The sequence below is a fragment of the Epinephelus fuscoguttatus genome, linkage group LG5 (genome assembly GCF_011397635.1).
Source record: "Epinephelus fuscoguttatus linkage group LG5, E.fuscoguttatus.final_Chr_v1".
Lineage (NCBI taxonomy): Eukaryota > Metazoa > Chordata > Actinopteri > Perciformes > Serranidae > Epinephelus > Epinephelus fuscoguttatus.
In genome coordinates, this window is record NC_064756.1 from 40,764,439 (window position 1) to 40,776,052 (window position 11,614).

An 11,614-nucleotide genomic window follows, 5' to 3' on the forward strand; every position below is an offset into this window, starting at 1 on the left:
TTGGGGCTGTGAGCAGACGTTGCGCCAGACTTTTTTGTCGCCGGTCATTTTGACCGACAGGGTCATAAAAATCCGGTCATAATCTATTTTTACCGGTCATTTTAATTTTCGTTTTTAAATGATAATAAAGATATTCAAAGAAATTTAGTTTTCATTCAATCGTTTTTAATAAATCCAACAAGCAAGTTATAAAGTGTGCATTAATAAGGACATGAACAAAAAGATGAACAGGCATCCACACACCCGTGCCATTAGGCTTCGCCCCGGACACACCGGACGGCACTAACGCATCCGGTGTGTCCAGGGCGTTATGAAGTTATGTCTGTAGGCTCGGTGACACAAAATTAAAATTGTAATGAAGTGATTATGGTATTGAAAAATGTGTTCGGTTATATACTGTTGTGTTATTTTAAATTATAAACACAGTATTTTCTCCTCACGTTCCTCAGTGCATGCTGTTATTTTATTTTGAAAATTGGCCGGATTCTTTCGCCTTTTTTGTGTCCGACTTCCTGATTGGTACGATCCGCTCAATCCAGCTTGACAGAAGCGCTCACGGCTCCAGTGAAAAATAGACCAGACGCCGAACTGAAGCGCTGCCTCCGCGGGCGCTCCGCTCCGCTCAGCGGCCTGTGTGGACAGTCAGATAGGTTAACATGGGCGCTGACTGAAAAATGCCTCCGCTGCTGGGCGCCATGCCTCGGTTCTGCGTCCGGTGTGTCCACGGCATTATGTCAACAACGCTGCATCAGAGCGACAGGAGAATGACCTTTTCTCTCCAGTGTGAAAACGGCAGCCACTTAAACCACTGACTGTGCACTCCGCCGCCAAGTGGGCAGGGGTGGTAATTGCAACCAGTCAAAATGACCAACGGCCTTCAGATTTTCCGGTCATTGTTGTAAAAAAAACGGTCAATGACCAAGAATATCCGGTTAACGCGACCCCTGATTGTGAGAGACTATGTTCCGAAACCAATGAGGTGTTTCAACTGCCAAAAGTTTGGGCATGTAGCTTCAAGGTGCAGGGAGCAATGCAGATGTGCACGCTGTGGAGGGAATCATGAGTATGGCAAGTGTGGTGAGGGAGTGCAGCCGAAGTGCTGCAACTGTGGACGGGCCCACAGCGCCGCCTACAACGGATGTGAAGTACTGAAAAAGGAAGTGGAGATACAGAAAGTCAGAGTGGAAAGTAAATTGTCTTATGCCGAAGCTGCAAAGCAAGTAAAGAGACAAGATTTGGGTCAGAGGGTGCATCCATGGGGTCCAATGTTGGGAGCCAGTGAGATTTTAAAGGACAGTTTAGTGGTTGAGAAGAATAAGCTGGTAACATTTATCACAGGTGTAATTAATAGCCCAGCGGGAGTGGAGTCTGAAACGCAGAAGATTCAGTTGATAGTAAAATCTGCAGTGCACCACCTTGGACCTGTAGGAGTGGCTTGGGAAGAGGTTAGAGATGAGCTCCAAGCAAGATCCAGTCAGGAAGGATGTGGTTAATACCTTTGATGGTATTGATACTCCAGTGGAATGCTAGGTCTCTTATTGCAAATGGACAGGAGTTTAAGAGTTTTATTGAAGGTTTTGTGACAAAGCCAGATGTAATATGTGTTCAAGAGACTTGGTTGAAGCAACACTTAGATTTTGTATTACAAGGGTATGTTATCATATGTCAAGATAGGGAAGTAGGGAATGGTGGTGGGTGTGCGACATTTATCAAAATAAATATACCATACAGAGTGTTGGGAAGGGGAGAAGGTCACGAATATGTTGAGGTGGAGGTGTGGTGTAAGGTAAAGGAGGTTGTGATAATAAACTATTATAATCCATGTAAAAGGATTGAACTAGACATGTTGTTAGGAGTTCAGGGTCAGGGTAGGCATAGAGTAATTTGGTGTGGGGATTTTAATGCACACAATCCACTCTGGGGGGGGGCGGGCACCTAGATGTTAATGGCCAAGCAAGAGAGGCTCTTTTAGAGGAAAAGGAGTTGGTGTGTCTGAATGATGGGAGAGGTACTAGGGTAGATGTACGTACAGGACAGGACTCTGCTCTGGAACTGACGTTGGTGTCTAATACTTTGGCTAGGAAATGTAGTTGGGAAATATAGTATGAGTCATGTGTTGGAAGTGACCACTATCCAATTATGACAGTTGTAGATATTAAGGTGGAAAGATTATCAACACGAGGAAGGGGAAGGTGGGTGTTTGAAAAGGCAGACTGGGAAAAAGTATGAGGTAATTAGTGAAGAAAGAGTGGCAGTAGTTGATGAAAATCAGGATATTGATGAGTTAAATGAGAGTTTTTGTTCTAAAATAACTGAGGCAGCCTTAGAGTCAATCCCGAAGAGTAGAGGGAGGATGTTAAGGAAAGCTGTTCCATGGTGGACAGAAAAGTGTAGCAGGGCTATAAAAGAAAGGAACAAAGCATTTAGACTTTTGAAGAAGAGTCATAATTATAATCATTTAGTTGCGCATCAGAAAGCCCAGGCTGTAGTAAAGACAACGATAAGACAAGCAAAGAGAGAAAATTGGCAAAGTTTTTGCAATAAGATTGGAAGAACAACTCCGGTAGGAAATCTATGGAACATGATCAAGAGAATGGGGGGTAATAGAAAGGAGTGGGAGTATCCAGTTTTAGAATCTAAAGGACAACTAGCAGTTACTGAGAGGGATAAATCAGAGATGATGATCAAAGCATTTGTCCGAGTACATGGTTCAGGAAATTTGACAGAAGAGGGAAGAAGAAGAAGAGAAATAACAAAAAGACAACACTTAGATGCATTAGAAAGGAGTATGACTATGGAGGATGAGTCAATTAACTCTCCATTCACTTTAGATGAAATGAAGAGAGCTATTTGTAATCAGGCAATTCTTCTCCAGGAAAAGACCTAGTATGTTATATAATGTTGAGACATCTTAGTAACAGGGCATTGAGTAAACTTTTGGTTCTCTATAATAAAGTGTGGGAAGAAGGAAGGCTACCAAAAGCTTGGAAATAGGCTGTAATAGTACCTATAAGGAAACTTGGGAAGAATCCTTCGAAGCCCTCTAATTATAGGCCAATAGCCCTCACATCAAATGTATGTAAGATCATGGAAAGAATGGTCACTGAAAGGTTGACATATTTTACAGAAAAGAAAGGAATACTGTCGCATTATCAAAGTGGGTTTAGAAAAGGAAGGGGAACCTTGGAGCCTATCATTTGCTTAGAACATTAGATTAGAAAAGCACAAATCAATAAGAGTCAGTTACAGCAGTATTTTTTGATGTTGAAAAAGCTTATGATATGATGTGGAAAGACGGACTTCTCATAAAGTTAAAGTTAATGTGGTTAGGAGGGAGAATATTCAATTGGATAAAGGATTTTATGACATATAGAACTATCCAGGTAAGGATAGGAAATGAAATATCGAGTCAATGTGTGGTGGAAAATGGTACCCCGCAAGGGAGTGTAATAAGCCCATTAATTTTTTCAATTATGATTAATGATGTTTTCTCTCAGATCCAACCAGACATAGGCAGATCTCTTTTTGCTGATGATGGGGCAGTGTGAAAAAGGGGTAGGAACATCATGCATATTAATGGAAAGGTGCAAGAAGCCATCGATAAAGTCGAGCAGGGGGCATATGATTGGGGATTTAAATTTTCAGTAGAGAAAACAAATACAGTTGTCTTCACAAGAAAGAGAGCTCTTCCTGATGTTAGCCTGCAGATGCATGGAAAAATATTGGAGAGGGTGAAAACTTTCAGATTCTTGGGAATTCATTTTGATTCCAAGTTAACATGGGTAAATCACATAAATAAAATAGTTGAGAAATGCCAGAAGGTTTAAAATATCATGAGGTGTTTAAATGGGATGGGATGGGGCTCTAGCTTCTTATCATTAAAAGCCATCTATGTGACAATAATCCGGTCAGTGTTTGATTATGGGAGTGTGGTTTATGGTTCAGCCTCAAAAAGTCTGCTAGAGAGACTGAATAAAATTCAGGTTCAAGCTCTGAGGCAGTGTTGTGAAGCAGTAAGAACAACCCCCATCCCAGCCCTGCAAGTTCTGGGGAAAGAGATGCCATTGGACATTAGGAGAAAGCAGTTAATGACCAACTACTGGGCTAGCCTCAAGGGGCACCAAGAGCAACACCCCACAAAAGTGGTAATGCAGGAGTGTTGGGAGCAAGGCAGAGGACAAAAGGCTAGCTTTGGGTGGGCGGGCAATCAGTATGCAGAGGATATGAGGATGGAAAATCTTTACGTGAGCCCAACAGTGGTAACTCCAAAAGCGTAACCATGGAAGCTTATTACACCACAAGTAGACTTGTACCTCCTGGACCTCAGGAAGACAGAGAAAGGGAAGATTTGAAGACTTGATGTCAGATTTCTCAGCTCATGTAAACCAGCATTACCCTCAGTACACTCAGATATATACAGATGGGTCTAAAGATCCAGAGCAGCAAACAACAGGGGCTGCTTTCTCTCTTCCATGCAGAAAGGTTCATGTGGTAAAGCGTTCCTCAGATTATTTGGGAGTTTACACTGTAGAGTTGTAGGCAGTGTTTTTGGCACTTAAGTGGATAGAAGAAAACAAACCAGGAAATACCCTAATATGCTCTGATTCTGTTTCAGTGCTGAGCAGCCTGACATCCTTCATATCCAGCCGTCAAGATACTCTGTTCCAGATTTTACAAGTACACGCCAGAGTCATACAGCAAGGTATGCGTATTGAATTTATGTGGGTACCAGCACATGCAGGTATAAAAGGGAATGAGGAGGTGGATAAACTGGCTAAACAAGCACTACAAAACGACACCATAAATACACACAGTTCGTTAAGTAAATCAGAGATCAGAACATTAATCTGGAATAAGTCAATGGAGGAATGGCAGGGGAGGTGGGACAATGAAACAAGGGGAAGGTTCTTATATAGATTTATCAGTAATATAAAGTCAACAGACAGGAATATAGGAAGGACAAGGAGGGAGGAGGTAATATGCAATTGGATTAAATTAGGTCATTCCAATTTAAACAGTACACTACACAAAATAGGAAAACACCCAACTGGTTTACGTGTACACTGTCAGTCAGAGGAATCAATAACACATGCAATCACAGAATGCAACACTTACAGCCAAGAAAGACAGCATATGAAGGAGGAGTTGAGAAAAATTGGAATACATGAAATTAATGTTAAAACTTTGATGAGTCTGCCAAGTGGGCTGAGTACAAGAGTGTTTTCTGAATTCATTAGACGGACAGGTTTACACAATAGAATCTAATCTCTGATTCACACTCCGGAGCAGAAGGTGGCGGTAATGCACCTAATACGCTGGTTGCCAACCACCGTTAAAAGACAAGAAGAAGAAGAAGAAGAAGAAGAAGAAGAAGAAGAAGAAGAAGAAGAAGAAGAAGCAAAGCTAGTGGCCACAGGCTGCCGGACTTCACAGCTGATCTCTGCAGGATTCAGTCTAAACTCAGATCAGTTTTAATCACCAGCTCTTTGAGACATGAGTTTAAACCCTCAGACTGACAAGCTGCAGATTAAGAAAGTATTCATGCTTCCTTTAGGTTATTTTTATGCTTCTTAACAGTGTGATCAATTTTTGTCAAAGGGTACAAATCCTAGAAGTCTCAGATCAGTTATTTCTAGTTAAGTTTTTTATTTCACCAAAAAGTTTGTTGGTGTGCACAAATTATTTGTAATTGTGGAAAAACATTGTCATAACTTTGAGTCACCTTGATTCTCATTTCTGATACATGAATTAGCCTCACTGGATTAGTTTAAAGATTTAAAAAGAAAACATAGCTATAGAAAATAAAATGACTTGATAATGTCATGAATTTTTGTCGACTAAAACTATGAGGGATAAAATGACTAAAATGTGACTAAAACTACCAAGCATTTTCTTCTCAAGACTAAAGCCCTGTTTACACTGCCAGATTTTCGGCAAATGTTGGGCCATTTAGACTTTGCTATCATGTCAACTTCATTCATGTTTTGTTGTTGAGAGTACCTGAGGTAAATTGTGTAAACACAATGGCAGTGCAGTGCGACAACAAACGGTTCATCCTGACTGTTTATAATTACGAGGAGCTATAGAATCCCTCAATACCTCAGTATAGCAATAAGCACAAGAGAGCACACGCTTGGAGCTGTGTGAGCAGCCAAGTGAATTTGTCTGGTGAGTACAATGGCATTAAATGTTACTACGACAATAAACATGCTAACATTAGCTAGCTAGGTTAACTTGATTGGCCGGTTGTGCCAAAGATACTGGATTACTACAAGATGGCCCACCTACAATACACTCCCGCTGTATGAAATGGTATACATTTCCGGTCTCCTAAGTAGGCGTTGTCCCCCGTTCCCCAATCAAAGACGATGGAGAACCGTCAACCAATGACAAGTATCCCCAACCTCGCTTGGTTATCGTAGATTAGTTGGGCTAACCGGTAGCTGTTAGCAGTGTCTGTAATAACTCAGTAACTCAATAAACGGTCCGTGAAAAAAAATTTTTTTCCAGCGGATATCTTAGTTACAACGTGATTGAGCTAGCAAAGCAGTTTTGTGTTGCTATGTGTGGTATTCATTCAGTTTTGGGAAATCACAATGTCTAGAAATCATCAGTGGCTGCAGCTGACAGAGACAGCTAACAGCAGCAGCAAAGCTAACATCAGCACGTCATCCATTAAAAGCCTCCCATTGTCGGATACGACATGAAACTACTCCAGTTAGCTCAACCCAGTACAAGATTGTAGGATCAGTCTGATAATATCCGTTTTCTCCTCCAAAAACAGTTCAAAACTGCGCTGAGTTCAGCACCAGAGAGGAGATAGGCTATCTGTTGCCAAATCTCGCGAGAGTGTGTTGTTGAGACAGAGACAAGTCTTGAACAAAGTAAATTTTCTCCTGATTTGTCCGTCTGAAATTTGCCATTTTGGTGTTGGAATGTTCTGAAGATATGTGGCTTGTGATAAATGGGTCCAATATTTGCTTCTGTGACTATGGGCCGAAAGAATCGGCCATAATCTGTAATCACGTTCATTTCTCCCACGGAAGTCGATGGACTCAGGACCTGCTGTTAGTCTCCTAAAAGGGCGTGGTGGTCGCAAACCCCACATGACACTGATGCAGGAAACTGACTCGCAGTGGACTGTCTTGGGTTTATCCACCGTCTTTGGTTGCGCACACATCCCTCCTCTACAGGCACTCCTAGTAAGGAGCGCTTTTTAAAAGGCCATTTCAGGCATTTCAAGCGTCTTTGAAGCATCCGTGTTTCTAGCGCCACCAGGTGTGATGGCCCCTTAAAAAGAACAAGGCACCCTTCCGCAACGGGAGGGGCTGTTGAAGACTTGTGGGAGGAGCTGTTGATGACGCCTCACGTGCGAGCCACTGGCGGTGGATAAACAGGAAACAGCTGATAGCAGGAATTAGCCAGCAGCTAGTAGCAAGAGGGACCCCAAACCTGACAGACACTGTAAAGATGAGCAACTGGGGAGACAAGGAATTGCGCGCCCTCCTTGTCCTCACAAACAAAGAGGCCATTAACCGTCAGATGACGGGGACGGTGAAGAACGGGCCGACTTACGAGAGAATCGCAGAAGGACTGACCAGCCGCGGCTTCTGTTTACGTCACACGCTGAGCAACACGTTTTGTTACCTGCTCAACCCGCCCCCCCACCCCACCCCAACCAATTGCCCTGAAAAAGGCACATTCTGTATAAACAAAAGCTTGCTGCACTCCCCGATTTTGCTTTTATATTTCCAATGGTGAAAGAAGACTGACTGGGCTTTCCTGCAAATTTGCACAATTCCTGTTTAAAAAGGGCTTTTAAAGACTTAAATGGCTGTCAAAATCATCACTGCACTAAATGTTCCCAACTCTTAAAAACTGCTCCTTTAAATGGGCGCAGAATAACACACACCTAAAAACATCTCACCTGTAGAATATCTTGGTCCAAAACAAAATATATTAAGAGACAGACTAAAATAGATTGGGACTAAAAAATGAAGAGAGCTTGGAAACTGCAGTAATTCATAATGGAAAAAAATGTGCATTAAATTTTATTTAAGCTACATTTTTATATAGTCTATTGGTCGGCCATTCGATGAACTGCAGTTTCGGCTTTGCCACCAAGTCATGTTTGTGTCTGATAACGATACATTTTGTAGATTAGAACCCGGTTGTAACATTGTATCCTCATGAAAAGTGATTCAGTGTAGCGTTGACAGGGGAGACACGGGAGATAGCCCTGCTGTGTAGCCTACATGAATGAGCTACCTTGACAGTGTGAATGAAGCTTCATGTTAGCAAGAGCCGGTGGGTGAGGCTTGTTACCTGTAACAATGGCCGTCTTCCCATTCAGCCTCACTAAACTGGAACACCTGGCTCCTCTAAACACAGCGTAATACACTATCACATAGAAGAAAAGTGCACCAGCTACGAGGCAAAGCAGTGCCGACATCACTGCACTGTATGAGCGGAGCGGGTAGTGTCAACAAGACTTTCAAAATAAAATGTTTGTGGCCGAACAAAGCGTGTTATACTGTTTGTTAAGCATCAAAGAACGAAAACTACAATTGACATTAATGCAAAACATGGCACTTTTGACAAAAAATGGCAAATAGATACTATATGAGTATTAATTTTATTTTCACAAATACCATAAGAATTTACTTTGGAGGAAAATCGAACGCCAACAGTTTAACTTCCGATCGGGCTTCCTGGTGTAGCGTTACTGGACCGCCAGATGTCGCCATATATGCACTCAAAGGAACATTTATATTGTCAAGGAGAAAGGACAATTCATGACGTCTTTAATATGGAATACTCCAGTTTGTACTGCACCTGATACAGCTGCAATGAAATATTAATAAATAATAACAATAATTAAATAATACTGATAACTGAAAAGGTCTGCTTCCGTCATGGGTTGACCGGAAGGCTAAAATGGCTTTACCTTAAACACACACAAGCTTCAGTTTATCGATAGCCTACATGACTGAAAATGTGCCTTGAATGTGTTAATGTTATCTCAGTGCACATATTCAAATTCATAAGATTTTGAGGGCCCCATTTGTTGTACTGTAAAAGTGACAAGAGAAGGTGGGGTCACACCTCAAACCCTGCAAAAGCAATAGGACAATAATTACAGTAGGCTGTTAACAGTTGTGAATGTGGTTAATTATTAGGGTGAGGTCAGGCAATGTGGGTCATCAATCAAGTGGAACAAGTTAGCCTTTAAACGTTTGGCTGTTAAAATATTGGCAGCCAATCACCAAATGTATTAGGCTATTGCATTGTTGCAACAAATCCTTTACATGAAACAATCATTTTAATTAGTCTGACATTACTAGGACAGGCAGAAAAAAGATCCCAAAACTTGCAAGTTATGTTTTATTAGACAATATGGCACGAAGGAAACAGATAGCAAAAGCGCAGGGAAAGCATTCAGCAGAAAGGTCTGACAATCTTTTTTAATGAATAGTTTGGTTACACTGATGACTTCTTGACTACTTGAGTATAGCAGTTTTGTATGTATGGAGTAGTGTGTGTTTGTACGGTAAACATGAGAAAAGCACAAGTGTGTATTGAATGTGTGCGCTGTATTAGGATGATACTTATTCAATCTGCAAATGACCAAAAGCATTTACAGTATTCCAGAAGGTCAGAACTTTACACAACAACTTGAACAAAGAGGAGATTTTCTGGGATATTTGATTACATTAATTATCTGGCTAAAACTGTGTGCAACTTAAACTGTAAACACTACATTGTATATAACATGACATTACAAACACTGCACTCCACTGATAAATGTTGCTAAGTCATGGTAACACAACCAACAAGTCTGACTGGTGTTTTATGTTATTACAGGAGGAGTGCTGTGGCATGCAGTGAAAGGAGGGTGTGCCCTGACCTGAACCCATTCACACAGGGAGAGTTTATCTGGATGTCGGTTATTTGGATTTTACATTTAATTCAACTTCAATTCTGATTGAGTTCCAGGCTTAATAGAATATGTTTTATACTGAGCAGAAACTTTGATCAAGGACCAAACCTTTCCCTTAATCTAAGTGATACTTGTTAGTCCTTAGAAAAAGCTTTTTACAAAACAGTCAATCAGCTGCAACACAATCACTCACTAACACTGATGTTTCCCACAGCTAAAGAAGTAACACTGAGAGGTTCATTTAGAGAGATTGCTGTGCAGGGTGATCTGACCCGCCGGAACAGGACTCCCACAGAAAAGCATTCTGATGACCTTGATAAATAACATACCAGCTGCTTTATGAATCTTACGCAATCACATGTCAGCAAGGTGTGGACAGTTTCACCATGCACTGTTTAATGGAAAGGGTTTTCATCAGGTTGTTAAACAGATTTTGTTACACAATTCAAATGTGAGACTAGTTGTGAGCCCTGCGATAGTCTGGCGACCTGTCCAGGGTGTACCCCGCCTCTTGCCCGATGTAGCTGGGATACGCTCCAGCCCCCCCGTGACCGTCAAGAGGATGAAGCGGTTAGAAGATGAATGAATGAATGAATGAATGAATTCAAATGTGAGACTAGTTGTGAGCCCTGCGATAGTCTGGCGACCTGTCCAGGGTGTACCCCGCCTCTCGCCCAGTGTCAGCTGGGATACGCTCCAGCCCCCCGCGACCCTCAAGAGGATAAGCGCTTAGAAAATGGATGGATGAATGGACTAGTTGTGAATTAGACAAACTGATATGTGTTGCTGTAAACCCCAATTTGCTCACTCAGCTTAAATTGTTTTGGGGGAAAAAGCTTGCACTCAAAACTTTAGTTTAGTACAGTACAGTAACATAAACATTTTGAGTACACCAGATACAACATAAATGTGTCACATGCCCCTTGTCTAACAGGAATTTTATGTCAGTTTAACGTAACTTTTTTGTTGTTTGAACTATAAACATATATTGTGACAAGCTTAGCTTTCTCAATTGCAAGAATAAGGCAAAGAGATGAATTCTGATCCCGGAAGTGCATTTGTGAAGACATTAAAATTTTGTGTCATGGATGGATTGGGGTTTACAGTAGCAGGTACTTATCTGCATCACACTGAACTGAAAAGGTAATGCTTGCATAACAATTTCCAAACAACTACCATATAAGCAGCCATGCCAGCAGTAACATGACATATGATGGCTGTGATGTGTGATTTTTTTATTTATTTATTTTTTTTGTCAGTCAGCCAAGAGAGGAGGAGGAAGACGACTTTAGCCAGTTTTCTGTTAAGCTTTTTTTTGTGTTTCAGTGTGGCTGCATGAAACACTATGTAGTAAACTGAAGTTATTTTCCTATGTAAACAGTGTTGTCAGCTGGACCCACCTGGATGGAGGCGTTGCATTAGAATGTGCTGATAACAGCTGATAGCAGCGATCATGGGTAAGTATGATTTAGGTTTGCCAGTTAGTGAGCACTGTCAACAGTCGGCCTACTGCCAGCTTCTGTGTTTGCAATTAAGCATAACAAACCAGCAACCATTAGCTGCAGCAGTTTTTTCATTGCATAAGCTCTGTTTGAAAAGACTCCTTTCAGAAGGAAAAATAAAGGCAGTTACAGCTACATCTCAGTACAGTTCCCTTTTTGTTTTTATACTGCT

General features: G+C 41.4%; 1 protein-coding gene across 3 annotated transcripts in view; it reads right to left on the reverse strand.

Annotated features, from left to right (window-relative positions):
• Window positions 1–8,454, reverse strand: part of LOC125888303 (dehydrogenase/reductase SDR family member 13-like) — a 39,147-nt gene extending 30,693 nt beyond the window's left edge. For all 3 annotated transcript variants that reach the window (XM_049575568.1, XM_049575567.1, XM_049575566.1), the window contains exon 1: window positions 8,326–8,454. In XM_049575568.1, the coding sequence (XP_049431525.1) occupies window positions 8,326–8,452 (127 nt within the window). In that variant the 5' untranslated portion in view covers window positions 8,453–8,454. The remainder of the gene's footprint in view (window positions 1–8,325) is intronic.
• Window positions 8,455–11,614: the final 3,160 nt, after the last annotated feature.